The 17,137-nt window shown below is 39.0% G+C and overlaps 1 protein-coding gene across 1 annotated transcript; it reads right to left on the minus strand.

Moving 5' to 3' along the window:
- Window positions 1–792: 792 nt before the first annotated feature.
- LOC104272822 (kinesin-like protein KIF2A) lies at window positions 793–16,703 on the minus strand (the record flags this gene model as incomplete). Its single annotated transcript, XM_009867922.1, has 6 exons — window positions 16,623–16,703; window positions 13,967–14,077; window positions 8,173–8,240; window positions 4,986–5,136; window positions 3,254–3,355; window positions 793–997 (listed from the first exon to the last, which is right to left on the minus strand). Coding segments are annotated over exons 1-6 (718 nt in total), but the record flags the coding sequence as incomplete, so codon positions are not given.
- Window positions 16,704–17,137: the final 434 nt, after the last annotated feature.

Genomic DNA, 17,137 nt, shown 5'->3' on the forward strand with positions numbered 1-17,137 from the left:
GCCCAGCGATCCAGCCTGTCCAAATCTCTCTTCTTACAACTTACAGCAGATACTCAGACTGAAGAAAAAGTTTGTGTCTTATAAGGAGTTTTCTAACACATATTTAAAACAAATAAAACCCCACACAAACCCACCACTCAGCCCCAACCACATCCTTGAATTTTTACCAGTATAGCATGTCTCCTGGAGTCCAAACAGTTACAGAAAATAAGATGAAAAATTCATCTTCATGAAGTACCAAGCTGACAAGTTGATTTTATAAGAGTGGAAGAGTCAATTTTGGGCACCAAGAACTATCTGCAGTTTGTTTTTCAACAAACAGAGGCTGACAAAATTCAGACAGAAAGGCTGCTGAAGAAAAAAGTAAGTTAATAACCAAGCTACTCAAAGCGCGATGCCACTCTTAACCACAGTATTAAAAATGACTGCAGGCTCCCGGCTACACTACAGACTGCATCAGAGCTGGAACTGCAGGAACTGGAAGTTCCTACTATTTTTTCCTCACTGCATTACTTTTTTTTTTTCCCCCACACTGTTTGCTTGAATCTTCTTTTTCCTCCTATTATTGTTTTGGAACAAAGGGGAAAAAAAAGGAAAATTGCAGGATCGAGTTTATATTTCCTGGATGTAAAGCAGAGATTTTTCCTTTGAACTAGGATGAATGGAGCATAGATGTGAACTTGTTCGGGGGCAGCAGAATAAATCTTCCTTCCACAGGACATTGCTGGGCAGCATAAGAGGAAAAAGGACCCTAAACCATAGCCACAGTCTTTTTTCTCTCCTGATTATTACTGCAAGTCTCCATAGCATATGACAACACACTGCTAATAATGCAGACAAAAGTGATTAAAAGCAATCTACCTCTGAGTTCAGTCAGGATATCAATTTTTTGCTCTAGAATTGCTTCAAGTTGGGTAGCGTAAGAATCCACATCATAGTCTACTTCTTCTGTCATCTCAAGAAGAGCTTTTTCATCTTCCAGCCATCTAATAGATTCCTAGGTAAAAGTTAAAAAAAAACACAACTAAATACACTAGCAAAGTTTCAAGACAAGTTTCGAGACAAAGAGCTGAATTTAGACCTTTTCTCAAGATGATGACACTTTTATTGTCTAGTCACCTCATTATAACAGATTTCAATCCTAAATTGAAACCTTAATCCTGATTCAGCAAAACTGTGTACTTTCTACATTGCTTCCAGTGGTCATATCTGCAACAGGTAAACCCTAGTTACCCCAGTTCTCTTCAAATTCAGAACATTAGGTAGTTGTGAAGCTACGAAACTCAGAGAACAGAACTTTCTGTCACAGCTACATGACCTTAGGCAGGTACTGAACTTTGAAGTCAGGCTTCAATTTTAAATATGGGCTGGTTGACACTGACAATAACCATAGCGTCATTACTACAGTCAAGGAGCCAGGATAATTCTGACCATCATTAAAACCAGAAGAGCTATGTTAAGCTCACTGTTGCATGAACTAAGTCCCTAGGCAGACAAAAGTACAGTACAGCTTGGTTAAAGCAGCTCTTGGGCATCTTGGCACGCAGTATAATACAAAAATAACAAAGAGGAGGTAAGAAAAAAATGAATCTTGCAGCAAAAAAGAATGCAGTCAGAGCTCAGAGCTTACAGAACCATGCAAAGCTATGATCAGGAGAACTGATCCCATCGGAAATGCTTTGATTTAAAAAAAGAAAGCAGCTGACAGTTCTAGGCATGCTGGGCCTGAAAGACTAAAATTAAGTCTTTCCTTCCATGCTCAGTAGCCTAAGTAATACTGAAAGTGTAGTCCAAACCTCACACTTGTTTTTTTTACTTTCAGGACAGATGGAGCTCACATTGGGACAAGGTTCATCTCATTTGAGGTAAACTTGTACATCCAAGAAATAAGGGCAAACCAACGCCTTTAGAACACAATTCAGTTGATATGTTTCAGACATTTTTTGCTAGGAAAGGAAGTTTTGTATCAGCAGCTTCCAGGAGAAAGCTGACAGAAGACAACTTCTGCCTGATACAGCTGGTACATTTTGTATCGGTGTAGCCCACCTCCACCCATGGCGGAAACTAAGAAGCCATGCTTCAAAGGAGAGGCTAGGACACATTTCATTCCAGTGGCTGCTGGGAGGAGCAGCAATCTCCAGCAGAAGGCCTGATGGGCACAGAAAGGCAGTAACATCTTAAATTCATGCAGCCTGTCTCACAAGTCAAAAGCAGTAGGACACTGCTTATGACTTTCACACTTCTGCAAGTTTTACTTCAGGGCTAATGTTTCACAATAACTAAATCTCTACATCAGTTCTAAAACTTGTTACTTAGCATCCTACTGTATTATGAACACACTTCAACATTCCATGAACATAGATACCTAAATTGAGGAATTTGTATTTATACCTGACAAATTTAATTCTCTGCTGTGCTCTTGCAGCAGATATCCCAAATGGACAGCATGCCTAAAGACTCAAAGCTTATGAACAGAAGCAACTCAAATCTCCTTCTCAAAACTAGTAACTCATCAGTACAATTTATTTGTGAATGTAAAAGGCTCCGTGGTGCTGACCACTACACTGCATGGGCAGTATTTCTTCTGAAGATCCTGACTAATAGCAAGTGAAAACCTTTATACTCCTGTAAAAAGGCAGCGGACACACTGAAATACATTTGTCTCTTCTGGACCTCAGTATCTCAGAAGGAGATGTCACAAAAGGATACTTAGATAAGATACTTGGAGGGAGGACTGCAGTATCTTAGAGGGAAATGACCAAACCGAAATGCTGCTGATAGAGATGCTACTATTAGTTGCCAGCTCTGACATAGGGATATTGGCATAGAATAGAAGTTTCAAGATCAAGAAACTTCCTGCAACTAGAAAAAATAACCACAGTCAGTAATGCTGAAAAAAGATTGGAACTTAAAACACAGTTGAATAGTAAAAATGGTATAAGGCAAACAGCAACTTTTCTTACAATGAACACAGTCTATTTAGGAAAGTTTGTTAAGAAGAAAATGAAAACTTTACTAAACTTGTGGCATGATACAGAAACATATCTTTTTCATCATGGGGACAAAATTAGCAGTTATGAGATCTGTCTCCATTTGTTTGCTACAACGGGCTTAGCATAATAAAACAATTTAGAAATCTCTGACAGCAGCGGAATGACTAGATGATAGCCTACATCTTCAATAGTGTGTACTTTCACTGGGAAAACCTGGGTTTCTGGATTAGAATAAAACAAAGCAGAGCTCCATCGTTTACCTGGAAGACAGCCCTGTGGTCTTCTACTACTTGCTCTTCCATTTCTACCATTTGTGACACAGCTTCATGGAAAGTAAACAACTGTGGAGAAACTTCCTCTTCCTAAAAATAATAGTTAAGCTTGTTAGTCTGGAAAGAAGTGTGGCTACAGGAAATATACCGAATGTGAACAAAAAAAAAAATAAATATGCAGAAGGCAGAACCTGTCAAAAATCAGAATTTAATATTTCCAATAAGAAAATCTCCAGACATAAGCAGAGGGCAATACATTCAAAATGTCCCCAGAGTAAAATTTAATTCATAGTCACTAAAAAATTCCAGCCACTAATTCTACTGAATACTAGAACACAGAACATTCCACATTAAAAAAAACAAGTTAAAATAGTGTGAAGGGGAAGTCACAAGGGGAGAATGCCAATTTCTAGTAGGTTGTAACGCTCAGAGAAATCTCTGGTTTTCTGTCAGGGCTTTCTGTTGTGCCTATGACAACAGAGAGACAGCAATTTTCAGAAAAAGAGAACAGCAATTACATTCAGTACACATCAGGAAATCAAAATTAAATTAATCCTTTGGAAAAAAAAAGTGGAATAAATGTAAAATGAGAAATCTAAAATATACATAATAATTAAAATATGAGAAAAATGCAGAACAGTTACAAACTGGTGCAAACAGGGCTTCTTTTGAAATTAATAGTTAACAATCAAAAGGGAAAGCACTAAGTAGGTTGCAATTAAAAGTTTTAGCAAGACAGTATAGTTCCTTATACAATGCCTTTGAAATATTTTTTATATCCAAAATATTGAAAAGCTTAATTTAATTCCACATGAACCACAGAAAAGTATCATATGAAAGGATATCTGATTGGAAGGACTGGCCAGTGCAAAGCTCTAGAAACCACTAGCATGTTCTTACAAAATAGAGTCATAGAAAAAGAGCCAGTTACTAAAATGAGAAATGAAAGCAGAAGGTATCTCAGAAGGCATTCACTCTTCAAAAAAAAAAGTTTGGATAGTACGGATTTTTCTTTTCTGTCTTTCATCTGCATTTTCATAAACCGAGTTTTAATCCATTGAACATTCTAGGAAGCAGGCCTAGAGCTGATAATCAGCAATGAGGGAAAAATGCCCTTCAGAAGATGCATCTCATCTCCCAGCTCCCGCAGCCCAGGGAGACACTCTGGGAGCACGATGTGCCTCTCTCCCTAACAGTGCACTGGGGGGTTTCACCCTAGGCAAATCAGGATGTCGGGAAGAGGACTGATGGGTAACTAGACTTCTAAATGCAAAGAAAGGGAAACTTGCTTGAAATGAGTGTTGCTTTGCAGGGAAAATAATGCTCAAAACCACAAAAACATTAAATAAAACAGATGAGCATCCCAGTATACTTCTAACTGCCAAATAAAATATGAAGCTATTCTGTAAAAAATGCACGCTGAAGAATGCCAGAGCCTAGAGCAGACCCTGCCTGGACCTTAAACGCCCTAATCAGCAAGTAAGATAAAGCAAAGTAAAACATTCTCCTCTCACCCTTCCAGAAATGGTTTGGGGTTGTCTGCTTTTTGTTCGTGGTTTTGTGGTGGTCTTTTTTTGTACAGTAACGAACATAATACCATGAAGTGAAAAGGTGAAGAGGCATATTTACTTGACGATCTTGATGATAGGCTACAAATAATGCATTTCTCTGGATTTGTTCTGCCATCACCTCTTTCAAAGCAATGCTGTAAACTACTCACATTTTGTTCACAAAGCAGTTTGAGATCATCCCTCTGGGGAGAGCTTCCCACACCCCACTGTGTCTCCAAGTCCTCGATCTGATTGGGAGCATGGTGTATAATGGGACGGATATCTCCTGCGGCACTAGGATCCACTGTCAGCTCCTTCACCCTAAGGGCAGAAAATGTTTCATTTGTAAATTAGTAACTTCCCGTGCAAAACAGCTACAATCAAAAATAAAGCTCTACAGATTTATGCGCAATTAATTCATTTAATAAGGATGATGATGTCAGCTTCCCAAATTTAATGTACTTCCAGCCACAAAAAGCTGTTATTCCAGCACCTAAAAAAGCATGGATCACTGAATTTCAACTGCTTGCAGGTGGATCACCTTCTAGCAAGAGCCATTTTCTGATTGAAGTCTTACTACTTGTTAACAGACAAGAGGGCAAAAGTCTCCAAACCTTCAATATTAACTCCTTAACAAGGAGTAATATTTGAAAAAAAAGTTCATTGAGCACCCTAAGCCTGACCATCTCTCTTTTTCTCTGCACCCAATTGTGCTTTAATTAGTCAATCAGTCCATTAGCTGTTACCACAGAATCATAGAATGGCCTAGGCTGGAAGGGACCTTAGAGATCATTTAATCCAACCTCCCTGTCATGGGCAGGGACGCCACCTCTCGACTAGACCAGGCTATAAGTATATCCACCAAGAATTCTGAAGAAAAAATAATGTGCAACCAAGTATCTCAAAGAATGAACAGATCTTTTAATTAAAATAATCATCTTATTAAATATTAATAAGATGTTAATAAGATTGAAATGTTCACCTTGCAGCATGTAAATAGTTTAAAAGATTAATAATGATTCTGTCAAAAAAAAAGCCAGTTTAAAAGCAGGTTTATGAAACACATATCAAAGTCTGCAAGTATAGCAAGTTTTAGAATATAGTCTTTTTTTAAAGGGAAAAACATTTTTTAAGTAGGACTTTTTTACTACAATAGAAACTGTTTTTCATTCATCTTCAAAGTGATGAAAAGTTTTAAAAATATATATGTACGAAAATTGTTTTCCTTTTTAATCAGAAATATTCAAACTACCCTAGTCACAGTCTTGCCAGATTTGGCCCATTAGACATACAAAGGTGACATCACCATTTTTTAAAAAAATGTATGAAGGAAACTAGCAAGCCTGGATACAGAGTGTGAATGTTTAAGGAGGGTGAACAAAATACTGGGAAGATGATTGCAGATCATGCAGAACCATCACCTGCCAAACAAAATAAAAACAAAGTATGTGTGACTCAAGGCAAAGGGACTAATGAAAGGTTGGTCTGTAAAATTACATAGCCAAAAAGAAAACTTAAAAATAAGGATTCCATGTATAGAATGAAGTAGACCTGGTGACTGAAGGAGAAAAGTCGTCATACTCATAGGAAGGAGAGAGATCAGAGCGACTGCCACTACCCTGTGAGAAGGGAATGTCCGAAGGACTAATTCCAAATTCCTTTACTCTGCAGCAGCAAAATACAGCAGCAAATTAAAAGAAAATGTTCTCATAAACACAGTTAAAATGACAACTCTTTGTTTAACATAATTCTTTAATCAATAGTTTAAAATTATTTTTATAGTAAAAAATTATTTGTATATTAAAACACAAGTGTGCATACTTAAACCTTCTGCAAACAGAGTTACAGATCACTAACAGAAGTTAACAAAACCAGGGCTGCTAACATGCAGGGGACTATGACAGCAGTGTTTTCAGAATAATGATTCCAGATTTCAGGTCATGCAGTTTGTAAAATTTGCTCTACCATCAATATTCCACTAAATTTCTCCTTTTAAATTATCCATCACAAAACTTTAAATTCTATTCCGTTTCCTGTCTTACACTGCACACAACACTCGTGTCCAGCACCTGAACACTAATTGTCCTATGAAAATGATATATTGCTAGAAAAAAACTAAAATACTACACAAAAGACATGAAGCAACTTTACAGTGACAGGCATTTATCCCCTAACAACATACAAATTTAGCACCAAGGGGAAGAAACAATTTCAGCACAACTGCTTAGTATACCAGAAATTGGTGTTTAATTAATTTTGTAGTGCTTTTTTTTTCTGGAGTCAGTTCACCTACGCGTATTCTATAAGGGGTAAAAGATTCAGAAAGCCTTCATGAATGTGCAAAAGCCCTTTATTATGTTGCCTCCTCCTTGTCAGGAAGGAGATCACACAGACTTGGCCCAAACCATGCAGATTCGCTACTATCTCCCTTGATCCAGACACAGAGGCATTCTGGTATTGAGGAGTGGGCAGTAAGCTTTCCTAGAAGCCTTTTGTGCCCAGATAGCGACAGACCCCAGGGCCCAGCCAAGCAGGAACAGGCTTGGCTCTGCCCCACCTTTCCCTGGGGCAAGGAGGCCACTAGACAGTAGCCTCTTCTGGCAAAACCAAGATTTCTGGTGGGCCAGGGGCATGTTTGCCTCCTCCATTCTTTGCAGCAAAGCACGTGGGGGTGGTCTCCAGGTCCCAGGTCTGCGAGCAGGGACATGCAGGACCTGATCACCCCATCTCCACAAACATTAAACGAAGGAGAACTGCAGCAGAAGGCTCCTTTCTTACTCACGGAAGAGAAACAAACACTTCCAGAGAGCAGTACAGGTCTCAGGAGGTGCTGCACTGGCCTCTCTAATTTGTGTACGCTGTTTACAAAGTCACTTCTAGATTAACTAACTCTTTACTTAGGGGTCTCAGGTATTTGCCTGAAGCTGGGAAGTATAAAATTTCATATATATGTATGAAACAGACTGGCAACTGCATCTAATTCCACCAAGGGGATGAAACAAAATAAATCACATTGCAGAAAGGTATTTCAGCTGACACTCCAGGGAATCATCATGAATACCAACTACCCCTAATGCAATAGATAGTGCCTCCAGAGCAGGGGCAGAACTAATAATGGCATCACTCACATTCCTTGCAATCAACATTATCCATTTCTGGATAATGGCTTAAATGGAGTTTCTACTGATTCTAATGTAATGGTTGTAAACAGTGACAATTTGAATTAAATACTGGATCAGTAATTTGGTTTTAATCTTAAAAAAGCAGTAGTTAAAATAATTAAACAACATGGACGAACATTATTGTGAATGTCAGTAATCAACAGCAAGTAGATATAAGCAATAACATTTTCCATACCTATTTGCGTATCTCAGTGTATTTAGAGTGTTTTCACATGATGCCATCCCTGGAGAAATTGTAGCGATCTGGAGAAAATGAGCCACAAATTAATAAATCACTTTGTACAGATGAAAGGGTAGGTGAACTTTTTTTTTTTTTTAACTCTAGTTTCATTTCAGATCTTCTACAAAAAAAAGTCTACATTGTACAACTCTCCTTATACAATGGCACCTCAAGGAGACAGATGTCAAGTCAAAGCTTCAATTTAATTTTTTTAACCACCTGGAACATTAAGAATTCATAGAAATTCGGTCAGCTTCAGCCATCACTGTCTTGGTAACATAATATGCAAATGCAAAACTGTAACTGAAAAAATAAAGACTCTTCAAGAAGGGAAATATGCAACTCAGTAAGTCTAATATGTCCTGGAAACAATTACTAGATTATCTTTTAATCTATCTTCGTAGACTATTCTCCGTTCAAGCACACTGCATACTCATTTATGAGATCTATTCCGGTCACAGTCCAAAACTGTACTTAACCATATCAAAGAAAAGCATGTGTTTAACTAGTTTGCTAAGTAAATATTTTGATTTTTTTCTCAAAAGTTATCTGGGAACAGTACTTGATAACTAACTTATTATCAGACATATTTGGAGTTTATAGGTCTTTCCTTTTCCAATTAAGTAAAACACTCTGAACACCTCACCTTTTTTCCAGCACTTAGCAAGTGATCAGGCAACAGTGCCATCATTGTTTGTTCTAGTTTCTTTCAGTGGTCCCATTTCTCTATCTGTCCTCCTCTCAGGAGACCCATAAAGGCATTACCAGAACAAACACCTCTGTGATCCTATAAACTAACATTTTTTGTGGCAGCACAGCATCAGGATACTGATACTGACGAAGATCAGATAATCCTGGTCTTCTCTTTCATCCTGCTATACAAAAGCTTACGTAGTCATCCTCAGAAGACTGGGAAGAAAGGAAAACCATGTGGTGGGAGGGGGTCAGAACGTCTAAAGAACCTGCCGCCATACAGACTTAGGTTTAATCCCCACATCAGTTGGTCCACATCAGTTACTAATGAAAACAAACGTAGATTTAAAAAGATCATATGATTGCTTGTCTCTTTATGAAGCGTACTGGGTGCTAATTAACAAAGCTCAGTCCATTGAACACACACTTGTCCTCATGGCCCAGTAAGCCCAGTCCAGGCAGGGCAGGAGGACTCCAGCCTCTCTGCTGCTCGCTTTGTCATTCATAGCTCCAAATGAGGATGGAAAAAGCTGCACTATTTTGGGACAAGAATGTCTTCAAGATCCGTAATTACTACTCTTTCTATTTCAAATGTGTCTAAGTTGTCTATAAGCCATCACAGTGGCACCAATGCCCCTTTTGCAACACTGAATTCTGCAGGTTCCTACTCCCACTCTGGAGAGCTGAGGGACCTGGTACTCCAGCTGTGACTGCAGTACGTCAAGGACACAATACACCAAGGATACAGCACTGGTTAAAAGATGAGATTATTCTACATAGCTGCCTTGCAAATTTCAAATGATGATAAATTATCCTGCTACGTAACTCGTAAAATCCACTTTAAGTGGATTTTGAAACTATTTAAGGGCAAGAACCTCAGTAAAACTACTACAATGACTAACAAAGTTCAAAACAACCTATTTATGCTGACTGTACATTTCTGGATTTCTTTACAACAAAACAGATCCTAGTCATAACTGTCCATGTTATGAAGTTCTTTTCAAAATATTTTTCTGAAATTTAAGAAAAAAAAAAGTTTCCAAATCATAGTTTAGTCTTATATACAGAAAAGAATGATCCATCTCTATAAAGATGTAACTTTTAAAACTGTCATAGGAAGTCCACAAACAATAGAAAGGAAAAGTCAAATAAAAATTAAGTGTAGAAATTACCAAATAAATTTGACTTAGAAGACCAATCACATCCTGGGCTGCATTAAAAGAAATGTGGCCAGCAGATCAAGAGAGGTGACTCTGCCCCTCTATTCTGCTCTGGTGAGACCTCACCTGCAGTGCTGCATCCAGTTCCGGAGCCTTCAATACAAGAAGGACATTGACTTGTTGGAGTGGGTCCAGAGGAGGGCCACAAAAATGATCAGAGGCCTGGAGCACCACCCTTGTGAAGACAGGCTGAGCGAGTTGGGGTTGTTCAGCCTGGGGAAGAGAAGGCTCCAGGGAGGCCTTATAGCAGCCTTCCAGTACCTGAAGGGGGCTGCAGGAAAGCTGGAGAGGGACTGCTTATAAGGGTGTGTAGCAACAGGACACGGGGCAATGGTTTTAAACAAGAGCAGGGCAGATTTAAATTAGAGGTTAGGAAGAAGTTCTTCACTATGAGGGTGGCAAAACACTGGCACAGTTTGCCCAGAGAGGTAGTGGAGGCCCCATCCCTGGAGACATTCAAGGTCAGGCTTGATGGGGCTCTGAGCAACCTAATCCAGTTAAAGATGTCCCTGCTCACTGCAGGGGGGCTGGACTAGGTGACCTTTAAAGGTCCCTTCCAACCCAGCTCATTCTATGACTCAAATATCCCACTTACAGATTAGTATTCCACAAATCAAGTGGAAAAGGCTCAGCAGGGATGCTATACCATGACATTTCAGGAATGTCTTAGAAAGTTAAAATCACAAGTTTTTACTTTACCACTTTTTATGCATTCCACATTCAAAGGAATGTTTGCAATAAATTTCACTCTCTAACTGCACGTTAGAATACTGGATCAAATCTTTTTGTTGTTGAGGAATCCCTTTACAACAACTTCCTCTTCACTGACAAGCAAAAATAACAATTGAAAAGAGGTCCTACATGTTCAATAAACGGTATTTTCTGTGTTGCAAACTCATTAATTTATCTTGCCTGTAACAGGCTAAAAAATTTTGGAGGAAATACTATCATGATCTGCATGTTAGCTTGTGACAGTTGTAACAGTTATAACTAAAAAGTTCTTCTATGCTTTAATTTACTTCACACAGAGACTTCTAGGGAAAATAGCAATGATCTACGTAGTCAACTGTAGGAACATGAAAGGAAACTACTCATTAGTAAAGTATTTTTGCAATCTTTTTTTAAACTTTGAAGCACCAGGTAATTACATGGCTCTACTGCAAACTAGCAGTCAGCACACTTGCAGGATAAGTAGTCTTATAATTTAATGAAATATTGTTCACCTTTAGCCATCATAAACCATAACGGCTTGCCCTTTTCTTTCCCTGTAAATTTAATCAATAAATTTTTTGTAGATCTGTGCTCCCCTCAAGAGACCCATAAAGGCATTACCAGGACAAACACCTCTGTGATCCTATAAACTAACATTTTTAATCAATAAAATTTTGTTCCACAGAAGAACATGCTTACAAACTAGACACACCCTGCCAAGAATCCAACTGCAAACACTGCACGGGAAGGCTGGATAAATTGTCTTGATAAAAGAGGCAAAGGAAGATCCAGAGGATGAGGGTGAGAAGCTGCTGATCACTATTTGCACCATGTGGCCACTGGAGCACATTATCTCTGCTTTTCTTTCCAGGGCAGTGGCAAGGATTGGAGGTAATTCCAGCCTATGGTACCTCCTGCTCCTCCCTCAATTCAATACACACTGTTTAGAAACCCATCATATCTCTAGACAGGCAGCTTTATCCTGTATCCATCTGGTTACTGCAGGACGAAGTGCTACAAATGTGAGAGCTCAATTCAAATTTCCTTTCAACTACAATTCAGACTAAGCCACAACTATCCAAGTGTTCTTCTTCTCATATCAGTATCTTAAGAAAAACCTTTGCTGATGAAATTCTTGATAAAAATTACAAGTAAATAAACTCTAAAACCAGAAAATCACAAGTGGCCCTAGTACGAGAAACTACATGAAAAAGTAAGAGAAGAATGAGTTTCAAAGTGGTATCTCATCATAAAATTGTTTTCTTATTCTTAATTTTAAAGTGACTGTAATTAAATGAATGGGAAAATTAAAAGAAAATAAGCATATTTCTGCTCTCTTTCAGAAGGAATCTCCTCCCTTAATTTAGAACCATATTTCTCCTGGTTTGAGAGCACCAGGACAGAAGTTCTCCGCGTCTCCTGGCACTGGTGGCCATGACAGCTGGGTATAAGGGACAGCTGTGCCTATGGGGAGGAAAGCGTGGGTCAGGTGACCCAAATGGACCAATCACAGCGTTCCTTCCCATGGTGCTCAGTATAAAAGGGCCCCTAGGAGGAGCACTGGGACATTTGGTGCTGCTGGGCTGGGAGGACTGCTGGGGGCTGTTTGCCATCTCTCCCTGTGCTGCTGGTGTCCCCACCTCCTGCTTCCTTTCCCTGCCCCTCCGCCCCGACAGCGGAGGGCAGAGAGGACAGCTAAAAGCAGCTCAGCTCCTTTCCTGTTTGTTTTGGACTGTCGTCAGCACTCTGGGCTCAGGTGCTCCTGTCTGCTGCTGAGTCCAGCCTGGGACTTTGTTTTTCTGCTCAGGACCTTGTTGTCATCTGGAAGGCATGGGTCCTGTATTAATATATTCCTCTATATCTTTGAGCATATTTGCATATTTATATATATATATACACACACACATATATCAGTATGTAGTTTCGCATCTTCACAGCAACTGTTGGTATTACTCTGTTTTGTCATTAAACTGGTTCAAGTATTTTTTCAACCTCAGAGTCTCTCTCCCTGTTTCCCCTGTTATCCTCACCTGGGAGGTGAGGGGATCATGGAGAGCATCTGTCACAGTCTAGTGGCCAACCCAGCCTTGAACTTTGACAATACTGAATATAAAATAAATGAATGCAAGCTTTACCAGAAATTGACCCACTGATCATTGATTATTCCCCATAGCATTTTCACCCATTTAAATGGTAAAGTATGTTATAACAACTCTATGAGAAGAGTAATAATTTACTAAAAATGCGTCACCAAGACAGCTTGTGGGCACTTTAAGGATGTAATGGTGATGGGGATAATTAAATGAAATATTCACAAATGTTAATTATTCTATGTAATTTCCAAGAGGCAAACTATCAAAACATTCTTCAACAGTATGGATATACTACCCAGAGACGCACAGCTTAGCTTTCTGATCCTGATGAAGCTGCAGAATAATTTGGGTTGGAAGGGACTTTAAAGGTCATCTAGCCCAACCCCCCTGCAATGAGCAGGGACATCCGCAACTTGATGAGGTATGTGTCAGTGGGAAAGAAAACTATCCTGTCGTTTCATCAGAAAACTGAAGGAGAAGAAAAGATGAATAAAATTTGATATTTTACCACCACTTTCAAATTTGAACCGTATCTAGCAACTAAAGGGAAGGCTAAGCTGCCCTGACACCATGGTTTTCATGCTTCTGCAAGCTTCTCTAGCCTCTGGACTAATTAATTCCAAGGAGCCTGTGAAAAGTAAGCCACACAAATGAGACTGCAGTGTCCACTGCAGAGAGTTTGCATTTTCCCAAGAAGAAATGTTAAGGATGCAGAAATAAAACTGGACCTCAGTAGTTTGTCTGCCCTTTCCACCACCTGAGAGAAGAATTCTGTTTTTTCAAACTGATGCAAATGCACATTTATACCATGCACAACTATTCATTCCATTATCCCAACTAATTCTCCCCTCGACAGCCTAGAGCATATTTTGATGCCTTCATTATCAACTTTAAATTTGCCTTTGTCATTTACAGATCTGTCATGGTTTGAACACATCCGCAGTCAAACACCACACAGCTGCTTGCTCACTCTGCCCCAGCCTCAGGGGTGTCTCTTCTCTTTGTTTATTAGAACAAACAAAATCAACTTACCATACAGGTACGGGAGTTTTCTCCTATGAACGAATCTCTTAGCACCTGAGTAAGTTTACTTGCTCTGAAGGGCGTATGAGGTTTATTTCGGCCTAAGGCTCTAATGCACTCCTGAAAGATCAAAAAGGTTTATGCATTTTTCTTTAACATTGGTTGAGTAAATATAATACAAATGCAATTCAGAATCAGAAAATACATACCTTAGCTTTTTTTTAAATTTACCATTAAATCATTAAGGAGGATTTTACCTCTCAGTAAGTTCACTAGAGAAGTAGTTTCTTAAAAAGGACTTTGGAGACAAAAAAGTTTTTTGAATCTCATCCAAAATGTTTACATCTACTGTACACAAAGACAACAAAACAAAACAAGATGTCCAGACTCGCAATTATTTCTGATGATCAACTGCCAAAGCCTGAATGACTTACAGCCTCTGACAGCAGAAGCAGCATAGACAGGAAAACGTGTTAACTCTGTCGTTTAAAAGCAGTAGTTTTGATTCTGGCTCTACCACTGACTTTTTTTACAGGTCAGACGACAACAAACTTCTTGAAAGCTTCCACAGGTCATAAACCTAGTATGCGCAGCACTGTTCATGTACTTAGCAGTGGAAGACACTTGAAAACACAAATCATTCCCTGTTTTAAAACATTCTTCATATGAAAAAACAAGGATAAGATCTTCTTTTTCACACACAAAGGCATGGGGCTAAGCTAATATTTGCAATTGGTTGGAGAGTTGCAGTAAGAAATACTGTACAGATGTAAATATTATGAAATTACCATAGAAGTTACAGAAGCAACTAAGTACAACAGTGCAAACCAAGATCACATTAATTTAAACACTAATGCTACCCACTCAGAGCTCTAGCACCAGCTAATTAATTCCTTCCTAGGCAAAGAAAGTTTAAAGTGAAATCCCTGCATTCTTGTTGTCATTGCCATATTCTGTCATTAATTCCAGTTTCTGCTCTTGATTTAATACTTCGTGTACAGGCATCTCTTAAGATGCATGGCTTCCTTTGTACATTTTCAACATGTCTACTCACAGAACCTCTTCAAGCAATCATACTTCAAAAGCTTTTCAAATTAAAGCTTTGCTTTTAGCAGCACTAACAGATGGGGTGGCTTTTGTGTTACATGAATAGTTCTACAGTAGTCCAGCTAAGCCTCCAGCTACAGTCATATCCTTCTGACATTTTTAAATTTCTTAGAAACAGCTTCCTCCAAAAGCCAGGCTAAAAACTGTGGGATGATAATCCAAGAAAGTACTGCAACAGTGAAACAGCATGAAACAGAACTAAAAATGGGCTCAGAATAAAACTGCCATGATACAGAACAGAACAAATACAAGGGCAAGTTGGCTACAAGTAGTGATTATTAAAAAGCTCACCAGCTGAATTTTATAGAATGGATAGAGCTCAGATAAACAGAAAGATTGAAGCTTGCGGAATGTGAATTTCAAATGCAAATGCTAAAAAGGGCTCAATTCATATAGGTGAGCAAGGCAATGCATTCTTGGAATTTATTGAATTTGTACATGTATACTATATTTACATAAGGAGAAAATTAGATTAGACAGTAAGAGAGGCAACAGATTTTCAACAAATGACACTGCAAACTGAAAACAGTAACAGATGTGTATGTTGAATCACCGATAGGGAAATCAAGTTTAATTATGGTATTTCAGTTTACTGAAATGATTTTTAGCTTGCTTGCTCCTGAAAAATTAGAATTGGATTATCTCCTTATTAGCAACAGGATTACAGAAGAACACTGCCAGCTTGTAAATGGAGTTTTTAACTACTTCTAACTGCTTTTCATCACAGCTCAGAAAATCAGGTAGCAAAATGGCAACGCTACTTCCACGTAGAGACATTACAGAAATAGCTTCTTGTACCAAAAATGTTAACAGGTTAAGGCAGGATAGATATCGAGATGAAAATAGCAAATCTTGGATTAGCACCAGAGACCATGCCTCAGAACATACTAGTTTAATTAAAACTTGACAATAACTTCAAGGCTCCTGAATACAAATGGAAAAAGCTGTTTAACGTTTTTGAGGCTAGATGAAAAGCAGAAACGTAACCAATCATTTTGAAACGAATATCTTCTTGTACCACTCTGTAAGACCTCCACTTACTTTTATTTCCCCTTCTCCATATAACTTAGGTCACAACCACTAGTCTGGCAGCAGCAGAACCCTTCACAATCACTAAAAGCTGTATGAAAATGAACCAAGTATGTTGCATGGGTATTGCAAAGGCACCAGATGGTAAAAAATCGACAAGTAAACTGAAAAAAAACAAAAACCAAAACACACAAAACAACCCACCTTTATTCAATTACATTTCACAACAAGTGACAACACCAATACAATGCTGCTTGCATCATTTACTTTGATACTAAAACAAAATAGGTCACTGTTTTGGAACTGCTAAAGAGCAAGGCCACACGGAGACTAATGGTGTGAACATCATCCTGCAAATAGACAAGCTGCTTCAAAACAAAATCCTGAAGGCCACTCTTTGCTCAAATCATGCCAAATGCCACCCCGGGGGAAGATGGTATATAAGGAGCATAGAGGGTATGTGTCGTTGGGAGGAGAAGACCCTAGAAGAGGCAGAGGCAGTCGACGGGCTGTGCTCCTTGTCCTTCACCCAAGACAGGGACGCCTTCTTGGTAAGAATCGCGCTTCCACCTTTTGGTGAGTAATACCTGGGACAGTATTTTGCTGGCATTATTATCATAAATCAGAGAGTGATTTTATCAACAGCAACTCCGAATCTTGTATCTGTCGCTTTCATAAATTACTTATTTTTGGTTCCTTGCAAATTGACTCAGTGCAAGTCCTTACGGGGGCTCTGAAACAAGCAAGTGTTTCGCTGGGGTACGTGCCTCTCACAGCCACATGCCTTTCACGTGACAGTAAACTGATGCAGCAAGCAGGGTTGCCATGGATAAACTCCTGCAAAAATGTAAGTGTGCACCATCTGAAGCTAAGACAGAGTGGGCCCAGAAGTTTTGGAACAAAGTGGTAGAGTCAATAGAACTATGTAGGAGTGAGCAAAGAGTTAAGGAGGGTAAAGGCAAAGGCATTATTTGTGCAATATTAGGGGCATGTTTATCTTGCATGCAGAAAAGAGACCAGAGAGTCCCCTCCGTCTAAGAAAAT

Source organism: Apaloderma vittatum, unplaced genomic scaffold (genome assembly GCF_000703405.1).
Source record: "Apaloderma vittatum isolate BGI_N311 unplaced genomic scaffold, ASM70340v1 scaffold16474, whole genome shotgun sequence".
Lineage (NCBI taxonomy): Eukaryota > Metazoa > Chordata > Aves > Trogoniformes > Trogonidae > Apaloderma > Apaloderma vittatum.